Source organism: Zea mays, chromosome 8 (assembly GCF_902167145.1).
Source record: "Zea mays cultivar B73 chromosome 8, Zm-B73-REFERENCE-NAM-5.0, whole genome shotgun sequence".
NCBI classification, from domain to species: Eukaryota; Viridiplantae; Streptophyta; class Magnoliopsida; order Poales; family Poaceae; genus Zea; species Zea mays.
Window position 1 is genome coordinate 101941625 of NC_050103.1, and position 22770 is coordinate 101964394.

The 22770-nt window shown below is 51.0% G+C and overlaps 1 protein-coding gene across 7 annotated transcripts; it reads right to left on the reverse strand.

The window, feature by feature from the left end:
• Nucleotides 1-4418: 4418 nt before the first annotated feature.
• On the reverse strand, nt 4419-9836 carry LOC103635612 (uncharacterized). 7 transcript variants are annotated; one of them, XR_004851997.1, is made up of 3 exons: nt 9470-9836; nt 6505-6740; nt 4419-4729 (listed from the first exon to the last, which is right to left on the reverse strand). XR_004851997.1 is itself a non-coding variant. In XM_008658023.4 (3 exons), the coding sequence occupies exons 1-3, from the start codon at nt 9695-9697 to the stop codon at nt 4677-4679; spliced, it is 393 nt and encodes a 130-aa protein (XP_008656245.1). In that variant the 5' UTR covers nt 9698-9755; the 3' UTR covers nt 4419-4676. The 7 variants fall into 7 exon arrangements, 1 of the variants encoding a protein (XP_008656245.1); XR_002749043.2 differs by having other exon boundaries at nt 6629-8088; XM_008658023.4 differs by having other exon boundaries at nt 6629-6740; nt 9470-9755.
• Between the last annotated feature and the right edge of the window lie 12934 nt (nt 9837-22770).

Consider the following 22770-nt stretch of genomic DNA (forward strand, 5'->3'; position numbering starts at 1 on the left):
GACATGAGCGAAAGGAATTGGGCGGAGACTCACTGGATAGCTCGGTCCACACGCGGCGGCGGAAGACCGAAGTCCGGTGAGGTCGATCTCGGGCCTCCGGTGAAGTCCGGTCGGGTCCGAGGGCTTGGCAAGCTTCACGGGCTACTGGCGGAGCTAGCCGAAGCACTGGCTTGCCCAGAAGATGGCTGGGGTGGGCTGGCCACGGTGGCCGAAGCTCTGGCGGCAATGGCGGGCGGAATTAAGCTTGCCGGAGCTAAGGGGAAGTGGCTGGCCGGTGAGGGTGAGTGCGGGGCGAAGTGGGGCGCGCCTGGGAAGGCTTTATAGGCGCGGCGCGGTGCACGGGCGGTCGTGGACCGGCGAGTGCGCGCGGGCGTGCACTGGGAAGGCGCGGTGCGCGAACGGGTGTGAACCGGGGGTGTCAGCCGCGGTCGAACACGTGTTCCCGTTGCCTCTGCCCCTGTTCAAGCGCCGATTGGGAGCAAATCTTCGCGAATTTGGGCAAGATCACTGCAAGGGATTTGTTCACCAGACCAAGCTTTGTCTTTTGTGTATGGACGACGTGCGGTTTTAGGCTAGGGACAGGGAGTTGTAGCGTCACCAAGGTGCCAGTGTCAGAATGCCTGGTCCCGAGGTTGAGCTGCGCCAAAACCGTGTCAAAAGGATTTGGTTTGAGTTCAAACTTTCCCAGAATGTGTTCAAGGTAATTTGGCACGACTTTGATATTTGGATCTTCTGGCTTTGAGTTTGGAAAAGCAGAGAACACAGGTGATCTTTGAGAAGAGGTCTGAAATTCAGAAATTCAGAAATCTGAATTTCTCTAAGGGTTCATTGATCAAGGGCTGATTTGGAGATTTATTTGAGTTATTTTGGCTAAGCCTTCTCAATCTTTCTTGTTGCTTAACAAATATACTTTAACTTATATAATTGGCTCAACTCAAAATTTTAAACTTTTCATCCTCTTTTCACATCTTCTTGAATTTTGTTCATGGGGTTTACTTAGGGTTTTGAATTAGGGTTGCACATTCTTTTCTTTCAAAAGTCTCAATTGTTTTGATCATGACACTTTTAAGTATATACTTGGTGAATTCTTCCTCACTTAAATTGTTTTGATGTTCATGCTTACTTTGGTTCACATAAAATAATGGTTCTTGGTTTGGCTTTTTAAGAGAAACCCTAAGTGACACTGGGGTGTCACACGGACAGTCTATAGGACCTGTTCGATGCTCCACCGGACAGCCCAGAGGCCCCACCAGTCAGAGCTCCAACGGTCAGAACTCAACGGCCGGCTGACGTGGCTGGCGCACCGGACTGTCCGGTGCGCCATGCGACAGACAGCCTCCCAACGGCCACTTTTGGTGGTTGGGGCTATAAATACCCCAACCACCCCACCATTCATTGCATCCAAGTTTTCCACCTTCAACACATTACAAGAGCTATAGCATTCAATTCTAGAGACAACCAAAGAGATCAAATCCTCTCCCAAGTCCGGAATCACTCCAAATCAAATAGTGACTAGAGAGAGCGACATTTGTGTTCATTTGAGCTCTTGCGCTTGGATTGCTTCTTTTCTTTCTCATACTTTCTTGTGATCAACTCAATTGTAACTGAGGCAAGAGACACCAATTGTGTGGTGGTCCTTGCGGGGACTTTGTATCCCGTTTGATTGAGAAGAGAAGCTCACTCGGTCTAAGTGACCGTTTGAGAGAGAAAGGGTTGAAAGAGACCCGGTCTTTGTGACCACCTCAACGGGGAGTAGGTTTGCAAGAACCAAACCTCGGTAAAACAAATCCTTGTGTCTCACTCTTTATTTGCTTGCGATTTTCTTTTCACCCTCTCTCTCGGACTCGTTTATATTTCTAACGCTAACCCGGCTTGTAGTTGTGCTTAAGTTTATAAATTTCAGATTCGCCCTATTCACCCCCCTCTAGGCGACTTTCAGGAGGCAAACCTGGTAAATCTTTAGGGAACACATCTGGAAATTCCCTGACAACAGGTATATCCTTGTACTCTTTAACTGTAGCAGCACACACTCTTTCCACTGCTCTCTTAAGAGTTGGTAATCGGATCAGCAACTTATAATTACCGTTAGGTGAGTCCAACTGTATCGTCCTTTGTAGAGCGTCAATCACCGCCCCATGCTGTCGAAGCCAATTCATACCCAGAATCACATCTATGTCCTGATATGGAAGAACTAGCATATTGGTAGGAAACATGTGATCAACTAGCTTTATGGGTATCTGATATACCATCTCCTTAGTATGTAAACGCCCTCCAGGAGATTGTATGCTATATCCATTCTCTACCAGCTCCAAAGACAACTGGTGCTTTAACACAAATGTCCATTCTTCTTAGCTTTCGGCTGGCTACTGAGAGGAGGAGTCATAAGCAACTGTTGCTCACTCACTCGCCTAGGGAAGCGACAATCCAGAGTAGAGTGTCCCGACTTACCACAATTCGCACATGAATTGGCATTATCTGGAATATTTTCAAAACGAATGTCTCGGACATCCGGCTCATGTGGAATAAAAGGAATAATAGCATGTCTTTCACATGACTGTTGTGAGCTAGGTAGCTGGGGTAGAAAAGAACGAGGATGATAAACAGGTTGATAAACAATCCTCCGGCACTGCTTGACACTATCAGAGAATTCCTCCACAAGTTGCTTTCTTTTAGATTCCTGATGACGACGAATCTTGTTATCACCCAAAACAGCCTGACTGACCACCTCATTATAATCTTCAACCAAACTAGTTGCCATCAAACATTGGAGCTTCTCGTTAAGGCCACGCAAGAAATAGAACTTTTTCTTCTGATTAGTATTCACAAAATCCAAGACATACTGGGATAGACGAGTAAACCTCTCAAAATATCCTATCACACCCTCTTCTTTTCCTTGCTTTAGATCTAGGAATTCGTTAAACTTTATTTCCATAAGGGCTTTCGGAATATGATGTGCCCGAAATACCTCACAGAACTCCGCCCAAGAAACTTGATGACCTTCTGGCTGTAGTGCAAGGTATTCGGTCCACCAAGCTCCAGCGGGACCCTGAAGTTCTTGGGTAGCACACTGAACTTTTTGGATATCATCACAACAGATGAGTCCCAAGTTCTGTTCAATCGTTCAAAGCCAATCTTCTGCTTCCAATGGATCTTCTACCTTGGAGAACACTAGTGGTTGCGTACTGAGGAACTCCTTGTAGAGGACAGCAACATCAGAATCATAATGACCATGCTGAACTGATGTTGCAGGCTAGGCTATTTGCTGAAGAACAGCATTCACACTTGCAAGCTGAGCCACAACATCATCTAAAGTTGCTACCGGAGATGGATTGGATGCATTAACATTCTTTTGGGAAACACCAGCACCATGATCCTTTCCGGAGCGGGTCCTCATTCTGCCGACAAAAGGAGACTTAGCTTCCAATCTTCATGAATAGGAAAGGATAGCATAGAAAAGCAAAGATAGGTAGCATGAACAGGGTGGGTAAAACACGCGTGGAAACTGCTACAGAGGGGGTTTAACTTAAAAGTGTATGTCATGATGCATGCTCGTCCTATTCGTCCTCACGATTCTTGCCGACACATAGTGGCTATCACGTTCTATGGCGGTGGCATACCTACTCACTCCGTCATTGTACACTAGTCGCACTTTCCTAGTGTTTAATTAGTTAGTGTACCTGCAAAAAATTTCATTACAGCCCGAACCCCATGATGCAATTCACAGACTTTGTCACAGTTTATACTCCATATATTTCTATATGGAGGCCAGCTCCTCATTAAGCGCTGAGCCACGCATAGGTGCCGCTGCCACACTTTAACCACAGGGCAACCCATTGTGGTAACTATTCATTACACTTCTCAGCATTCTCATGTCTGTATACCCATACACATTCACGGGGTACTGAATCCCAGTAAAGTAATTACTCCACATCGCAACCTTCATATATACATATGTGTAACATGTATATAGTCCAGTGCCACATTTAAGCACTCCCCTAGACCGATGTTTGTTCGGTCATGCTCTCACATCTCACCTTACCTGAGTGTCGATCCATTCAAAATTGAATGGCACTAAAAATAACATTACACATGTATACATTACCCTTCCCAGGTTGTGGGTTAGTGGTTATCATCTTAAACTAAGCCACCTAATAGTCCTTAGTTTTAACCACATACTATTTACACTTCTACTATCAGGCCTTGATTATAGATTCTTAAGTTTGTAAAAATCATTTAGACTCAAAATCGTTTTGAAGTTTATCAAATGATTACTTTAATATCCATGCTAATGGGGGATCGCTCCGATACCACGCTGTGACAACCCTCCCAAGTTATCAGGCCCACATGCACCAACCCTTGTCATTAACGGCCTCAGATGTCTATGCACGTGTACTGGGTAACTTAACAAGGCTATCACGAGTTCAACAACTCGAACTCATTATCCCAAGGATCTCCCACATTCATGCATATTACAGTAATCACACTCGATACAAACACTTCGGAGATAGAGCGGAAGACTTTACAAAACATATTTTACATTTCCAAAGCTCAAGTTTTACAACATAAGAAGAATTGTAATTATTACAAGTCCTGATAGTACCCAAAGTGCATAACTTATTATAATAATTGGAAGGGTGAAGCCTTTCCATAAGAGATACACATAAACATTCTAAGCTTCAAGGCCTCCACATGAAGTAACTAACCAAAAGATAAGGGAATAAAACTTCTCCTGCAAAAACAACAGGGGATAAAACCCTGAGTACGCAATTACTCAGCAAGACTTACCCGACTAAAGAAAAGACTCTCAAGGGTATGCTAGCTGATTGGGAATCAAGGTAAATTTTATCAATGATCAAAGACTCTTTTTTGCAGAAAAGCTTGCTACCAGTTGATCCTTAAGCCAAATTTTATTTCACTAGTTAGGTTATTACTTGAATCTATATTTGTCTGGTCTAGTTCAAGCACTTGGCCTATAATAGTCGCATTTTATTCATTCTCATATTTCACTTACTAACTACGATGATGGTCACCAGGATGAGTCTCCATAACCGAGGAGCAACGACGATTCGAACTGATTATACCCAGCTGGGGATCTCTAATCACACGACATATGTAGCATTTAACCCTTGCATATGTCAACCATTCCCACGGAGTCCTCCACTACATGAATAGGTCTGCGCCACCCGAGAGCACATTACCCTACCAGGCGTGCTACTATGCCAGGAGGGTACATGCTACTCCCGCCATCTCTCCACTCCCAGTGCGCGATTGTCTCTTCACGTATGGAATAGCCAGGTTCAAGCTTACCCTGTCCCATACCAGTGTATGTGGCTAGTTGCAAAGTCTCAACCACAACAGGCCAGTCAACGGTACGGTCCTTAATCAACACAAACGGGCGACCATGTCAGCTCAGCGTCTGGTCTCGATTTATTCAAACCATTTCCCCATTTTTGGTACCCGGTAGGGGTACTCTTTTCGGATGATGAACCCATCCGGAGCCCTGATGGACTCATCATCATAAGTTTGCTTTCACTTTTGAATCAAAAGCCCATAACCAATGTTACACATCATTCTTTTGAAAAACAAATGATTTTTGAGTTTCTAAGCAGCACTAAGCAGTAATAATTCTTTTTATAAAACAGGGATTTAGGAATTTTCAAGGAATGATAATGCATCAATTGTTTATCACACAACTCCTATCACCTAATGCATCATATCAGGTGATAAAGCATTTAAAACGCAAGGAAGGGGCAAATGCACCGGGGCTTGCCTTATTACAGGAGGAGATCTGAGATCTTCTATTATGATAAGTAGTTAGATGGAGTTCACCACTGAATCAACAACACTGGAACAAGCTCCCTCTTCACAATTCAGTTCTACATGAAATGATATGAATATGAATGCCTGTGTATATGCTACTAGCAAGGAAGGTATTACGAAGCATTACAAAATTACAATTACAAGCTATCACCACAAGCCATAACTACCAGGGAGCTACTTATCCTTAGAACTCATCTAACCATCCAAAACTTGCTAAGAAACTTCATTTTCATTTTTTTACTAAGTCATTATGTGCTTTAATCACCCAGGGATAAATCTCTTTTTCCTTTTTGACCAATAACTAGTTTGCCAAGCAAACCTTGCCCAAACAGTTTCAAACTTTACCCAAGGGTTCATATGCTCAACATAAGCTTACACAATTTTTCTCATAATTTTTAGTGCTCTATTTTATTACTAAAATTTCAGATAATCATTTTAAGGCACCTTTTAACCCTCTAAAAATATCTATTTGCTGCAAAAACTCCAAATCTATTTTTACCTGGCACTCTACTACTTCACCCACCTAACAAAACTTGTTTCACTATTTTAGTACCTTTCCACAATTTCTGGCACAAATAAACAGACATCAGACAAAAGAAAATACTAAATATATAAACAGCTGTGGGCAAGAACTGACTCAACTGGCCCAACTCTAAACAACACCAGCAGTCAAGCAGTGCTTACGGCTTTAGGCTCCAGCTTCGCGCTCCCTCTGCGCGCTGGCTGCAACGCCAAACTCCGGCAACAACAACACGGAACACGACGCAGTAGAGTTCCAATCAGCAACTGGGTAGCATCAGTGGCTCACCACGAAGCGGAACAACCCATGAGCGTGCTCGCAACCAGCTCCAGACTAGGTCCGCCATGGTGAGGTCATTCCAGACGGTGTTCACCGACGGCGCCACGGCGTTCTCCAAGTCCTGGCCACGGAGGGGCGAGACGCCGGCAGCGTGATCACAATTTCAAAGACAACGACAACAAACGGCAGTCTCGGACAGCGGCGTAATCTGGTTTTACACGAACGTGGGGCACAGACATGGGAAACATGTCGGTGAGTTGGCTAGAAACTAGAAGACGGCCGAGAAACACCTTAGGCGAGTTTGGTCACGGCGACATAGAGATAACAAAGATTGTCCACCCACTGGTCACGGTGAAGCTTATCCCAGGGGGAACTACATACAAGCACTACCAACAGCTTACACGAGCATGGACACGCGACTTTATTACATAAGCACCACGCAGGATCAGTACACGACGAAACAACAGACTTGGGCTCGTAGTGGTCAAACCAGAGACAACAAGCAAGGTGGGTGCCGTCTTGGATAAGCTCAGGTCCATCCTAGGCGTAGATATTTGGAACCTTAATACACTCGCTTACCCCTGGTGCCAAAACTCACCCACATCCCAATCTAACCGGCAGCAACTGGAACATAGCAGTAGTGGATAAGCTCCGTACTGGTCTCTTCTTAGATCACTAAACCAAGCTCCAAACCTAATGAGTTTGAACTCACACTGACCACCTGCACCTTTCCGATTCACTCCCCTTTATCTTACTATTTTCAAAGGCAACAGGTCAACCAAGGCTAACAAAGTATGCTCACAAAACAAAACTCTACCAACTCACTATAGAAATTCAGGGTTAAAAGCACACAGATCAAAAGTTGCTATGCCCCAAAATCCCTCCAAACTCACTGAACTTTCTGTTTCAGTTATCTGAAACAAGAACCTGATAAGGAACATTTTGAGACAATTTACCCCCAATTTTGTACAGCACCAAGGCACACCCACTTCAAGAGACTTGTTCACCTTGATATGGTATTTCATTTTTATATAGAATTTTTAACCCAAATATCCTTGGTTTAATTACCACAAAGCTCCAAAGGTGGGTAAAAACACATAGATTCAGACTTAGATGTTTTACTGTCTGAAAATCCCCAACACCTGACAACTGATCTTTAGGCAAAAATTACTCTACTTTTTATGCAGCACCATGTTAATCTCACCTTATGAAACGTATTCACCATACTGTGGTCTCCAAGTTTCCTATAGAAACTACAGTCTAAAACCACTCATATTGATAACAAAACAGCTCCAAACTGAGCAACCTGCTGCAATTCAATTTTCAGCTAATCTGAACAAAAATTCAGTCAGTGCAAACTGATAGTCCATTTTTGGACAGCTTTCACTCTATTTTCCATAAATCCCCAAGCCAAACCTTCTCAAAGAGATTTGTTCACCAATATATTGTCTTCAATTATTTTATAGAACCTACAGTCCAAAACCTTATGGATTAGGCACAAAGAAGCTCCAAAACTGCACTCACAACACTAAAATTCAGATTCAGGTTATTGCACTAAGTCTGAAAACCACAATTTCTATCAGCTCGTGCTTGGACCAGTTTTTCTCCTAGTTTCATATGGTTTTAGGGCTATCACATTTCATAAACATTGTTATCCTATAGTTACTCTATAGGTTTGTTATAACAACTGTTTCCAAAATACTCATGGATTAAAAGTTACAGGGATTCAAAAACAGATAAACAAAACTGCTTTGGGTTGATTCCAACTGACCCAAATCTGAATTTTTGCAAATTACTTCAAATTCTCCCACATCACTTGGAGAGCTCCAAATATGAAAATTGTTCACTTTTCCAAGTGTCCACAACTTTGATATATGGACTTTTAGCAAAACTTAGCTAAATCTTAAAATCCACTTTTGGGCTAGTTTAGAGTTGAAATTGGACTTGATCTGCTTCAAGCATTTCATCAATTTATTGCATCCTACTAAAAACAAGGTTAACTTTAAGTTCAAACCCAACTTTAGTGTATAGATCTCATGTACAAATTTCCATTGGTTTAAAATTTGTTTTCTTGTACTAGATTTCAAACAAGGTCTCTGAACTTCTCTTGCTCTCTTCGAAACGACACAACCTCACCCTTTTGCAAATTTGTTACCCTAGTGAATGCATTCTAGGTGTATCAAGCAAGTTAATGCAAGTGCATATGATGAAATGTCAAATTTTTAGTTCTCGTAACACCAGGGGTGTTACAGCGTGCCCGCGCGTGCCCGCGTTTCTGATCTTGCGAAAAGGTCCTTAGTGTTTTAAATAACTTGAACCGCATCCAGTGGGTTATTCCCTGAGTCACCGACACCTCACAAAAAGCCCCCTCTAATTCTGTTTCTTTACCACCCCGGGTCCATGGCGGAACCGCGGCGAACACCAGACCAGAGCCGCGATTCTACGGCAAAGGTGGTCCGAACAAGCGGTAATAAATGCATAAACGTGGTATGCTAACCTATTCGGTCAAAAGCCCTCGCTTAATTTGAAGGATTCAACCCTAATTGGAGCTTGTTCATGGTCACGGCGGCGAGACGACCCTGGTGATCGTGTTCCGAACGACTAACGGCATGGCTGCTAAAATTGAAGCACGAGTTAGCTTCATCGGTTCACCAGAGGTTATGCACACGCTTGAATTTGGATTAAGCAAGAATAGAAGAGCGGGTCGACAGAGAGGGTGTCGCGGCGGCGTTCTACGGGACGATTGGGTGTTCCGGAGTGTGGGCTTCGGTAAAGTTTAATTGGTCGGCTCCGAGAGCAATAGAAGGCCAGAGTCAAGCTAGAACAGGAAGTAATTTGGCATGTACTGACCCGAGGAGTGCTGGCCACGGAGGGGTTCTTCACGGCGGCGGAAGAAATCGATTCAAGGGAACTCCGATGATCACTGAGGGTGGTGGACAGAATAGAGTGACTAGTGATTCGTTGGCTTCGCAACGAAGGGACGAAGAGCTGTGCTCGATTGATTTGGATGAAGGGGGAAGAGAGCGTGGTGAATTTATAGGCCCAGTGAGCCACCACGATGGCCATGGTGATAACCATCACCGGACCTTGCTGGCGACCAATGATGACATCGGCGCTGCCCTTTTCTAAGAGTTTGCCACGTTCCGCCGCGACAGTAATGATGTCAGATCGGCGATAGCGTGGATGGACGGAGAAGAGCGGCGCCGGTGACCAAGGGCCGGAAGGATCAGTGGCCGCGTGGCGGCTGGAATAATTATCTTCCACCGCGGCGATCTTACCCACTTCAAGAATATCATCGCGAGGAGATGCTCGCCGAACGCTCAGCCCGACCACGGCGCAAATCACGGCGCAGATCGGTACCAGCGGGCAGCGGCGAGGTGTGCGGTACTAGAGATTTTTCTTGCTACTGTACCATTGGGACTTCTGCTTAAAGCGCCTGACAGAGCATAATCAAGGCATAATTTCTCCATAATCTATGTGACAACCTCATAATGCATCTGCATCAAAGTTATAAATCTATAATCCATCTTTATTTTTGCTATAGCATCCCTAGTCGAATTCCTACTGAATCCAACCCAAACTTGAACTTCAAACATGGCCAATTTCAGTGGTGGTCATACTTTTCTGAAATTGGTGTTCAGAACTGTCCAATTGACTTCTGACAGCACGCCTTCTCACTCATTTATCTTCAATTTCTATTCAACACCAGTGCTTAGTTACTTAATCAAAATTGTTCTCCTTACATGGTTCTACAAACTTGATGTGTTGACTTAGGGCAAAAACTTCATAATTTGAAAGATATAGGGCTTCAAAGTTGAGCCAAATGCACTGAAATTCAGACTTAACCATTGGAGTATAAATGTGGCTTTTTGCAAATAAGCCCAAAACTTAGGGTTTCATTTGCAAATCTCCCAATATGTGAAACATATGACCTAAGGTACCCTATTTCCATGGTTTTTGCACTTAGGTCCAAAAATATGCATAGTTTGCACATAACCCCCTAGGGTTTCTTTCCAGGGTTTTCCAGGGTTCTATTTAGGGTTTTTGGTGCTTCTAGAGTTTGGATGCCACTTAAGTATATTCATGGTGACATTTTATGGCTATTTCTAGTGAGTTTTGAAATTTTCTCATATTAGGCTTTGTTTACCCTTCTGAGTCCAGTTTAGGGTTAAGTACCCTATTCTAGGGTTTTACCCACAACCAGTCATATTCACACAACTTGTTTGAAATTTTTGCCTAGTGAATGCACTCTAGGTGTGACAAACATATGATATGCCAATGCTTATGATGTCATGCTCAAGTTTTAGTGGCAGTAACACAAGGGGTGTTACAGCATTCATTTATAACTGAGTCATTCGTGGAAAAACATAACATACCAAAGTACCCTCTTAAGAAGATGTTACACATTAGTTCACCAGGAGGTGACATGAAGGCCACACATTCATGCCTCCATGTTAATCTCAATATTCAAGTGTCGGGTACCATAATTAGGGGTACCCTCAATACTCCTAAGCATGGCTGGAAAACATCTTCAAAACAGACCGTAAATACTGGTAAGCACAGCTCAAAGTTAAAAGCCTCATCTACCAAGGGACGCGATCTTGTCTCGCCCGAGCCCGGCCTCGGGCAAGAACAGTAGTCCCGGACGGATTCACGCCTCGCCCGAGGGCCTCCCCAGGCAGTGGGTGCACCCCCAGCTCGCCCGTGGCCAAGCTCGGGCAAACTTTGTCGTGCTGCAACCTCGGCCAAATCGCCTTACCATCGACCGTATCGCATGCGCATTTAATGCGGGGATCACCTGACACCTTATCCTGACACGCGCGCCTCAGTTGGCAAGGTCGAAATGACCGCAGTCACTTCGCCCCTTTACTGATCGTTCTGACAAAAAAACAACACTATTCACCCCGTTCCGACTACTGCGCCAACCACCAGGGTAAAACTAGCGACAGTAAGTCACGACCTCCCCCGAGTTCAGCCTCGGGCGCAACAGGGAGCTCCGCCTCGCCCGACCCTTGGCCTCGGCCTCAGCCTCGGCCTCGGGAGGAGTCACAACCTCGCCCGACCTCAGCCTCGGCCTCAGGAGAAGTCACCGCCTCGCCCGACCTCGGCCTCAGACCGACTACGCCACAAGGGATACATCATTACCCTACCCCTAGCTAGCTGCCTTAGGCTACGAAGGAACAAGACCGGTGTCCCATCTAGATTACTCCGGCAATAGGTAATGATGGTTCCCCGCATGTGTCCATGACGTCGATTGTTCTCAACTCTCTACGAAGGCAAAGAAACGTCAGCAGGACCCAGGTCGCACCGCCAGCTGCGCTTCTATAGGGCTCAAGTACTTCTCCACCGGCCACGTTAGCACATAGCTACACCCCCATGTACAGCTGGACCATCTCCTTGTATCTATAAAAGGGGATGTCCAGGGCCTTCCCAGGGGAGGCAAGGAAAGAGAGGAACATAGAGGAGGCTAACTCAGACGGCTCAACTCAAGGGCGCACCCTCTCTCTCTCGCGACGCTTGTAACCCCTACTATGAGCACCCCGGTGCAAGATAATATAAGCCTCATCCCCCCCTTGTGTTCCATCTTGCATCAACCCATCTGGACAGGGACACGTAGCATCAAAGTCACTAGTCGGTTGAGGATCCTCGCGGGTCCAAAACGCCGACAGTTGGCGCGCCAGGTAGGGGCCCTGCTACGTGTTGACAAATACTTTCCCGTTGAATTCCAGATGGACAATCTTCAACAACCTCTTCAGCCCGGGACGGTGCTCCGCTTTGGGAGCCTCGAGTTCATGTCCCCTGACGGCAGCTACGACATGGTACTCCTCCCCCCGCAGCACGACAACAACAACGGTTGTCGGCTCGCCCGGCCGAGGCGAACCCGACGACGACATCTCCCCGTGGCAGAAGAGGAGCACCCGGGTTTGCCCCGCCACCCTCCTCGCTGGAGGAGGAGGAGACAGAGAAGTCATGGCCAGGCACGAAGCAGCACCTCATCGGCTGTCGGGCCGGAGCGAGTTGACAGCGCCAGCACCCCCGTGGGGGACATGTCGGGTGTTGTCCTCGCACCTGAGACAACGATGGGTGTCGCTTCCCAGCAACGTGCCAACCCCAAGCGGACTGATGACGCCAGCACCCTTGCGAGGGACTTGTCGAGCATTAGTCTCACACCTAAGATAACGACACACTCCGTCCCCGATGCGACTTCACCACCGTCCATCAACAAGGAGGTACCATCAGTTTTCCATCCTGTTCCCTTTAGATTCAGCTTCGATCCACCAAGCGACCCCGCTTCGGTGAGCGCTTTTGCAAGGGCATATCCTGACCTTCTGGGGTACCATATGTGGTCAACTTGGGACCTACTGACGACCGTCTCAACCTCCGGACCCGTGGGTTCCGCGGAAGAGGACGACCCCGACTTCAGTTGGGATTTCTCCGGACTCCGTGATCCCAGTGCCATGCGAGACGTCATGTCCGCATGTGACCACTGCCTCTTCGGCTACTCTGACGATAGCCACAGCCTTGACGACGAGGGTTACGACCCAACTCGCGAGTGTTTCCACATCAATCAGGGGGATCACGACGAGGATAACCACCTCGGCGTGCTAGAAAACGACGACGCCCCTGCGCCTGCGTCTCGTGTTGAGATCCCGCGGGAGCTAGCTGTGGCCCGGGTCCCTGCGGGGGGGTCAGGGCACACAGCTCGAGCAACTCCACGAGATTGGACTTGTGCAGCTCCGACAAAACCTCGAGCAGGAGTGGGCAGGACGAGCACTCGACGGAGGAGCGCGTCATCGGGCCCGGGACGTCCACCGCCGTATTATTGACGACGCCAGAGCAGGACTACCCCCGGCCTTCAGCGGGGCCGGCCAGAACCTAGCTGCAGCGGCGATGTTACTTTGAACAATGCTGGAACCATCCACCACCGAGGGGCGACGTATCCAGGGCGAACTCAAGGATCTCCTGGAAAATGCCGTCGTCCGACGAGCCGAGAGCTCTACCTCCCGAAGGCGAGGGTGCCCCTCGGAGCATCGCGCAGCGTCCTCCCGACGCATACGGGGGGCCTCGGTCCACACCGAGCGCACAGGGGACAGGACGCCTGCAGCCTCGGATCGCCTCGGCAGCGAGCAACACCGCCGCGACCGTCGAGCCCGCCTCGAGGAAAGGGTGCGCCGAGGCTACCACCCCAGGCGCGGAGGACGATACGACAGTGAGGAGGATCAGAGCCCCTCACCCGAACCATCGGGTCCGCGGGTCTTCAGCTGGGCCATATGACGGGTGCCGTTCCCGGCCCGGTTCTGAGCCCCGACCACCATTACCAAGTACTCAGGGGAGACGAGGCCGGAGTTGTGGCTTGCAGATTACCAGCTGGCATGACAATTGGGAGGGACGGACGACGACAACCTCATCATCCGCAACCTCCCACTTTTCCTCTCCGACGCTGCCCAGGCCTGGCTGGAGCATCTGCCTCCTGCGCAGATCTTCGGCTGGGACGACCTAGTCAAGGCCTTCGCTGGAAACTTCCAAGGTACGTACGTGCGCCCTGGGAACTCGTGGGATCTCTGGAGCTACCGCCAGCAGCCAGGGGAATCCCTGCGAGAGTACATCCAGCGGTTTTCCAAGCAGTGCACCGAGTTACCTAACATCACCGACTCGGACGTCATCGGGGCATTCCTTGCCAGCACCATGTGCCGGGACCTGGTGAGCAAGCTAGGGCGTAAGACACCCACCATGGCGAGCGAATTGATGGACATAGCCACCAAGTTCGCCTCTGGTCAGGAGGCGGTCAAAGCCATCTTCCGGAAGGACAAGAAGCCTCAGGAAAGATAGAAGGAAGACGTCCCCGAGGCGTCCGTCCAGCGTGGCGCGAAGAAGAAGACCAGGAAGAAGGCGCAAGCAAAACGCAACGCCATTGACGCGGATCTCGTCGCTGCTGCCGAACACAGGAATCCTCGGAAACCTCCCGGAGGGGCCAACGTGTTCGACAAGATGCTCAAGGAGTCGTGCCCCTATCACAGGGGTCTCGTCAAGCACACCCTTGAAGAGTGCGACATGCTCCGGCGTTACTTCAATAAGGCTGGACCCTCTGCAGAAGGTGGCAAGGACCAAGGCAATAACAAGAAGGGGGGTGACAAGGAAGAAGAGTTCTCGGTGGTCCACAATTGCTTCATGATCTACGGTGGGCAAGTGGCGAATGCTTCGGCTCGACACGACAAGCAAGAGCGCCGGGAGGTCTACTCGGTGAAGGTAGCAACGCCAGTCTACCTAGACTGGTCCGACAAACCCATTACCTTCGACCAATGCGACCACCCCGACTGCGTACCGAGCCTAGGAAGGTACCCACTTGTCGTCGACCCTGTCATCGGCAACGCTAGGCTCACTAAGGTCCTCATGGACGGAGGCAGCAACCTCAACATCATCTACGCCAAGACCCTAGGGCTCTTGGGGGTCGATCTGTCCACGATCCGGGCCGGTGCAGCGCCTTTTCACGGGATTGTCCCCGGCAAGAGTGTCCTGCCCCTTGGGCAACTTGATTTTCCTGTCTGCTTCAGAACTCCCTCCAACTTCCGAAAGGAAACCCTCACGTTCGAGGTAGTCGGGTTTCGAGGGACCTATCACGCGGTGCTGGGAAGACCGTGCTATGCCAAGTTCATGGCCGTCCCTAACTACACGTACCTCAAGCTCAAGATGCCAGGCCCCAAGGGAACCATCACCGTCGGATCCACATACTGCCACGCTTACGAGTGTGACGTGGAATGCGTGGAGTACACCGAGGCCATTGTCGAGTCCGAAGCCCTCATCGCCGACCTGGATTGCCTCTCCAAAGAGGCGCCCGATGCGAAGCGGCACGCCGGCAACTTTGAACCTGCCGAGGCGGTTAAGTCTGTCTCTCTCGACCCTAGCAACAACGCCGACAAGAAAGTCAGGATCGGCTCCGAGCTCGACCCCAAATAGGAAGCAGTGCTCGTCGACTTTCTCCGCGCAAACGCCGAAATTTTTGCGTGGAGTCCCTCGGACATGCCCAGCATACCGAGGGAGGTCGCCGAGCACTCACTGGACATCCGAGTCGGTGCCCGACCCGTGAAACAGCACCTGCGCCGTCTTGATGAAGAAAAGCGCAGAGCCATAGGCGAGGAGGTCCACAAGCTAATGGCTACAGGGTTCATCAAAGAGGTATTCCATCCAGAATGGTTAGCTAACCCTGTGCTTGTAAAGAAAAAAGGTGGGAAATGGAGGATGTGCGTAGACTACACTGGGTTAAATAAAGCATGTCCAAAGGTTCCCTACCCTCTGCCTCGTATCAATCAAATTGTGGACTCCACCGCTGGGTGCGAGACCCTGTCTTTCCTCGATGCCTATTCAGGCTATCACCAAATCAAGATGAAAGAATCCGACCAGCTCGCGACTTCTTTTATCACACCTTTTGGCATGTATTGTTATATTACTATGCCATTTGGCTTGAGGAATGCAGGTGCAACATATCAAAGGTGCATGAACCATGTGTTCGGAGAACACATCGGCAGAATGGTCGAGGCTTACGTCGATGACATCGTTGTCAAAACAAGGAAAGCCTCTGACCTCCTCTCTGACCTTGAGAGAACATTCAGGTGTCTAAGAGCGAAGGGCGTAAAACTCAATCCCAAGATGTGTATCTTCGGAGTCCCCCGAGGCATGCTCCTAGGGTTCATCGTCTCCGAACGAGGCATCGAGGCCAACCCGGAGAAAATCGAGGCCATCACCAACATGGGGCCCTTCAAAGATTTAAAAGGAGTACAAATGGTCATGGGATGCCTTGCGGCTCTGAGCCGCTTCATCTCGCACCTTGGTGAGAAAGGATTGCCCTTGTACCGCCTCTTGAGGAAGGCCGAGCGCTTCACTTGGACTCCCGAGGCCGAAGAAGCCCTCGGAAACTTAAAGGCGCTCCTTACTAAAGCGCCCATCTTGGTGCCCATCGCTTCGGGAGAAGCCCTCTTGATTTACATAGCCTCAACCACTCAGGTGGTCAGCGCTGCGGTCGTAGTCGAGAGACGAGAAGAAGGGCATGCACTGCTCATCCAGAGGCCAGTCTACTTCATCAGCGAGGTGCTATTCGAGACCAAAATCCGCTACCCGCAAATCCAGAAGCTACTGTACGCGGTGATTCTAACACGGCGAAAGCTGCGACACTACTTCGAGTCTCATCCGGTGACTGTGGTGTCATCCTTCCCCCTGGGAGAGATCATCCAGTGCTAAGAGGCCTCGGGTAGGATAGCAAAATGGGCACTGGAACTCATGGGCGAAACACTTTCATTCGCTCCTCGGAAGGCCATAAAATCTCAAGTCTTGGCAGACTTCCTGGCTAAATGGGTCGACACCCAATTGCCGATAGCTCCAATCCAGGCCGAACTTTGGACCATGTACTTCGATGGGTCGCTTATGAAAATCGGAGCATGTGTTGGCTTGCTCTTCATCTCACACCTCGGGAAACATGTGCGCTACGTAATACGCCTCCATTTTCCGGTGTCAAACAACGTGGCCGAGTATGAGGCCTTGGTTAATGGATTGCGCATCGCCGTCGAGCTAGGGGTTCGGCGCCTCGACGCTCGTGGCGACTCGCAGCTTGTTATTGACCAAGTCATGAAGAACTCTCACTGCCGCGATCAAAAAATGAAGGCCTACTGTGACGAAGTTCGACGCTTGGAAGATAAGTTCTACGGGCTGGAACTCAACCATTTTGCTCGACGGTACAACAAGACCACGGATGAGCTGGCTAAAATAGCCTCGGGACGAACGACGGTTCCCCTGAATGTCTTCTCCAGGGACATATATCAACCATCCGTCAAACTCAACGACGCACCCGAGCCCGAGGAAACCTCGGTCCAGCCCGAGGCACCCTCGGCCGCCGAGGGTGAGGCCCTGTGCGTCGAGATAGAGCAGAGTGGGGTCACACCAAACCTAAACTGGCGGACACCGTACCAGGAATATCTCCTCCGAGGAGAGCTACCCCTCGACAAGGCCGAAGCTCGGCGACTCGCTCGGCGTGCCAGGTCGTTCGTTTTACTGGGTGATGAAAAAGAGTTGTACCACCGCAGCCCCTCAGGCATTCTCCAACGATGCATATCCGTCGCCCAAGGACAAGAGCTGTTACAAGAAATACACTCGGGGGCTTGCGGTCACCATGCAGCGCCTCGAACCCTCATCGAAAACGCTTTCCGACAAGGTTTCTACTGGCCGACCGCGGTGGCCGATGCCACTAGAATTGTACGGTCTTGCCGAGGGTGTCAATTCTACGCGAGACAAACGCACCGGCCCGCTCAGGCCCTACAGACAATACCTATCACTTGGCAGTTTGCCGTATGGGGTCTGGACCTCGTCGGTCCCTTGCAGAAGGCACCCGGGGGCTTCACACACCTGCTGGTCGCCATTGACAAATTCTCCAAGTGGATCGAAGTCCGACCCTTAACCAGCATTGGGTCAGAGCAGGCGGTGGCGTTCTTTACAAATATCATCCACCGCTTTGGGATCCCAAATTCCATCATCACCGACAATGGCACGCAGTTCACTGGGAAAAAGTTCTTGGACTTTTGCGAAGGCCACCACATCCGTGTGGACTGGGCCGCCGTAGCTCACCCAATGACAAATGGGCAGGTGGAGCGCGCCAATGGCATGATTTTTGCAGTGACTAAAACCAAGGATCTACAATGACCTCAACAAGTTTGGCAAGCGGTGCATAAAAGAGCTACCCTTGATGGTTTGGAGTCTGAGGACGACGCCGAGCAGGGCCACGGGTTTCTCGCCGTTTTACCTAGTCTATGGGGCCGAGGCCATCTTACCCACGGACTTGGAATACGGTTCCCCGAGGACAAAGGCATACGACGACCAAAACAACCAGGCCAGCCGAGAGGATTCAATAGACCAGCTGGAAGAGGCTCGAAACGTAGCCTTACTACACTCGGCGCGGTATCAGCAGTCTCTGCGACGCTACCACGCCCGAAGGATTCGGCCCCGAGGCTTCCAATTGGGAGATTTGGTGCTTCAGCTACAACAAGACGCCCGAGGGTGCCACAAGCTTACTCCTCCCTGGGAAGGGTCGTTCATCATCGCCCAAATTTTGAAGCCCGAGACATACAAGATGGCCAACGATCGAGGCGAAGTCTACAGCAACGCTTGGAACATCAAACAGCTACGTCGCTTCTATCCTTAAAGTGTTTTAAGTCATTCATGTATCTCGCTTTCTTTACATGTATAAATAAAGTCTAACCATCAAGGGAGGATCAGCCTTGCCTCGCAAAGCCAGACCCTCCCTCGGGGGCTAGAAGGGGGGAACCCCCTCTGCGTCAAAATTTTCCTCAGAAAAGTTTTCTACCAAAACGACTTTCGTGCCTTTCGACTATATCGATAACGAAATCCTAAAAACGAGTGAGAGAGACCTTAAACGGCAAGGCCGACCGAGTCGAGGGACTCCTACGCCTCTGGGATACGGATACCTCACTCATCACCTTCCGCGAAAAGTAACTCTGCTACTGTCGGCGTTTCGACCCCGGGGGGTCCCTGGACCGACGAGTAAATTGTCGCTGCGTGTCCAAGCCCAGATGGGTCGGCACGAGACGGAACACAAGGGGGAACAATAAGGGGAACCGCGGCTTCGTGTTGTCCTGCGCCCAGGAAGGATGCGCTTGCAGTAGGGGGTTACAAGCGTTCGCGAGGGAGAGCGAGAGAGCCTGCCCGTCAGCCCGTTCTCCCGCGCGGCCACCTTTTCGTATGAGGGCCTTGGACCTTCCTTTTATAGATGTAAGGAGAGGGCCCAGGTGTACAATGGGGGGTGTAGCAATGTGCTGTCGTGTCTAGCAGAGAGGAGCCAGAGCCCTATGTACATGCCGACGTGGCTGTCGGAGAGGTGTTGCTGCCCTGTTCATGTGATGTCGTGGCCGTCGGAGGAGCGCTTAAACCCTGTAGAAGTACAGCTATCGGGGCTGTCGGATCCTTGCTGACGTCTCCTTGCTTTCGTAGGGGGCTGAGAGCCACCGCCGTCATGGAGCACGCGGGGTGCCATCATTACTTGTTTAACGGGGCGAGCCAGATGGGACGCCGGTCTTGTTCCCCGTAGCTTGAGCTAGCTAGGGGTAGGGTAATGATGTACCCCCCTACAGCGTGGTCGGTCTGAGCCCGAGGTCGGGCGAGGCAGTGACTCCTCCGAGGTCAAGGCTGAGTCCGAGCCCTGGGGTCGGGCGAGGCAGAGACCGTCTTCCGAGGTCGAGGTGGAGTCCGAGCCCTGGGGTCGGGTGAGGCAGAGACCGTCTTCTGAGGTCGAGGTTGAGTCCGAGCCCTGGGGTCGGGCGAGGCGGAGACTGTCTTCCGAGGTCGAGGTTGAGTCCGAGCCCTAGGGTCGGGCGAGGCGGAGACCTTCTTCCGAGGTCGAGGTTGAGTCCGAACCCTGGGGTCGGGCGAGGCGGAGCTTCCTATGGCACCCGAGGCTGGACTTGGCTGCTGTCAGCCTCACCCTAGCGGGTGGCACAGTAGTCGGAGCAGTGTAGGCGGTGCTGTTTTCCTGTCAGGTCAGTCAGTGGAGGGGCAAAGTGACTGCGGTCACTTCGGCCTTGTCGACTGAGGAGCGTGCGTCAGGATAAGGTGTCAGGAGATCCTTGCATTGAATGCTTCTGCGATACAGTCAGTTGGCGAGGCGATCTGGCCAAGGTTGCTTCACTGCGAAGCCTGCCCGAGCTAGGCCTCGGGCGAGTCGAATGTGCGCCCGTTACTTGAGGAAGCCCTCAGGCGAGGTGTGAATCTGCCTTGGTCTACTGTTCATGCCCAAGGCTGGGCTCGGGCGAGGCGAGATCGTGTCCCTTGAGTGGACGGAGCCTTGACCTGAATTGCGCCCATCAGGCCATTGCTGCTTTGTGCTGATGGTGGTTACCAGCCGAGTTTAGGAGTCTTGGGGGTACCCCTAATTATGTTTCCCGACAGTAGCCCCCGAGCCTCAAAGGGAGTGTTGGTACTCGCTTGGAGGTTTTTGTCGCACTTTTTTGCAAGGGGACCGGCCTTTCTCGGTTGCATTTCGTTCCGGTGGGTGCGCGCGAGCGCACCCGCCGGGTGTAGCCCCCGAGGTCTCGGAGGAGTGGTTTGACTCGTTCGAGGTCTTAATGCCTTTCGTGATGCCTCGGCCGGTCTGGTTATTCCCTCATGCGATCTGATCGTAACCCGGGTGCATGGTCAGGTTCCGAGTTCTCGGGCTGGTATGTTGACGCTGTCAACGGTTTGGCCGGAGCCGGGTTTGCGAGAGCAGCCCCCCGAGCCTCTGCACAGGGTAAGAGGACGGTCAAGGACTGACTCAGCTTTTTTCATATGCCCCTTCGTCGCCTTTCCGCAAGGAGGAGGGGGGAAAGCGCCATGTTTCCCTCGGACGGCGCCGAACATGGTGTCTCCAGTGAGTTGCTAACGGGTGATCCGAGTGGACGCCCGTGCCCCGTTCGATAAGGGTCGGCTAGTGGCCCAGAGGCGCGCTCCAAAAGTACCTACAAGTGATTTGTCGGACTCGGTCCTGTTTGATAGGGTCAGAGGGCTCGATGCCTCCCTCTGATGGGATTCCGTTACAGAATCGCTCCTGCTGGTCTCGGAAATGTCCTAGGGTACCTCGGGAGCATAGCCCGAGCCTCGGCCATGTATCAGACGTACCCAGAGTCATCCCTCGCTCTGCATGTTCTGAGGCGGCTGTCGAACCCTTCGGGGGGCCAGCCTTCGAACCCCTGATCAGTAGTGGGCGCGGAGCCCGAGTGGCCTGAGGCGGCTGTCGAACCCTTCCGAGGGGCCAGCCTTCGAACCTCTGATCAGTAGGAGGGCTCGGAGCCCGAGTGCTCTGAGGCGGCTGTCGAACCCTTCCGAGGGGCCAGCCTTCGAACCTCTGATCAGTAGGAGGGCTCGAGGCCCGCTTCCTTCGCGGAGAAGGATCCCATTTGGAGTATCCCCTTTCCTGGTCCCTGTAGCAAGAGAGAGAAAGGGGAAGAGGAAAAGGATACAAAATTGAACGACGTGGCGCACCTTTTTTGACGCGGTCATCATGGCGGAGGTGAAGCGTCGCCCGCTTCGCGTGCCAAAGGTGTCGCCTGCCCTGTCGCACAGTTAATGCGACGGGGCGAGTGGTTCGCGGGGCAGCCATTGTGCATGTGTGAGCTGTTCGAGGAACGGAACACGGGCGCGTCGTCTTCACGCCGTGGGAGAGGGCTCTCCTGCTGCTCCAGGAGGGGACGTGAGGCTGCAGACGATTTGACTGCTGCTTCCGCCCGCCTGCCGCCGCCATTACTGCCGGCCCACTTTTGTCCATATTGACCGTCGCTCCTTCTCCCGCGGCTGACTGACCCGTGACCGATGTGCTCGGTTTGGCACCGTTGGTCCATGCGCAGGGTTGCCTCGAATCGCGGCACCGGTTCCATAGTCGAGAAGGCGCAGCATTGGCGTAAGTGGCGGTGCAAATTTTCGCACGTAGTAACCGGCGCGCCGGTTACATGACGTGTGGGCCTGGGCCGCCAGGCTGGATGCGTCGAAGTCGAAAGGGTGCATCCCTGTGGTGCAGTTGCATGCCGCCCGCATGGCGGTCCGCCCTTTCACCCGCTGGTTTAAGCGAAGGTGGGGGAGTGCTTGTAACCGCTGGGCGGTTACACGCTCCGCGCGCGGCGGTTTGGCTTCTTCTGTCCTAGGCTAGCTCGCATGAAGCATGGGACCCAGCCCCCATGTCGTAAGGGGAGGACCTTTGAGCGCGTTGGTGAAGACTTAGCCTGCGATGCCTGAGGACACGAGTGAGGTGAGTCGCCTTTAAAAAGGGATTGACCTCCTAGGTGGCAGCCACGCCTTCGCACTCTCCTCATGCATCGTGCCCTTCCGCCTTCTGAGCCCCCGGATGGGGGGCGCCCGCGTTGCTTTCGTCTTGCTGCTGTTGGAGGAGCGCAACTTCGCGGAGGTTGGCACCTTTCAGCCATCGCTCGGCTTCAAGGATTTTCATCAGGCAGCCCGGTTGCATCCCCTCACCAATGGTCACCCAAGACGGTGACCACCAGTTCGATGGTGGGGAGAAGCAAGCCAGGCTGCGACCTCTGCCCCGCCCTCAGCTTCAATGATCTTCATCATCCTTGCTAGGGCGGAGGGCGAGCTGAGCCGGAGCTCTACCTCCCGTACGGGCC

What these genes read in the sequence shown, in the direction of transcription:
- LOC103635612 (XM_008658023.4), bottom strand. Translation starts at nt 9,697, where the DNA reads ATGGTTATCACCATGGCCATCGTGGTGGCTCACTGGGCCTATAAATTC. An exon ending in CCGTGGCCAGCACTCCTCGG is followed by an intron (nt 6,741 to 9,469) that starts GTCAGTACATGC and finishes CTCCGTGGCCAG; the next exon opens with GACTTGGAGAACGCCGTGGC. An exon ending in ATGGGTTGTTCCGCTTCGTG is followed by an intron (nt 4,730 to 6,628) that starts GTGAGCCACTGA and finishes TTGTTTTTGCAG; the next exon opens with GAGAAGTTTTATTCCCTTAT.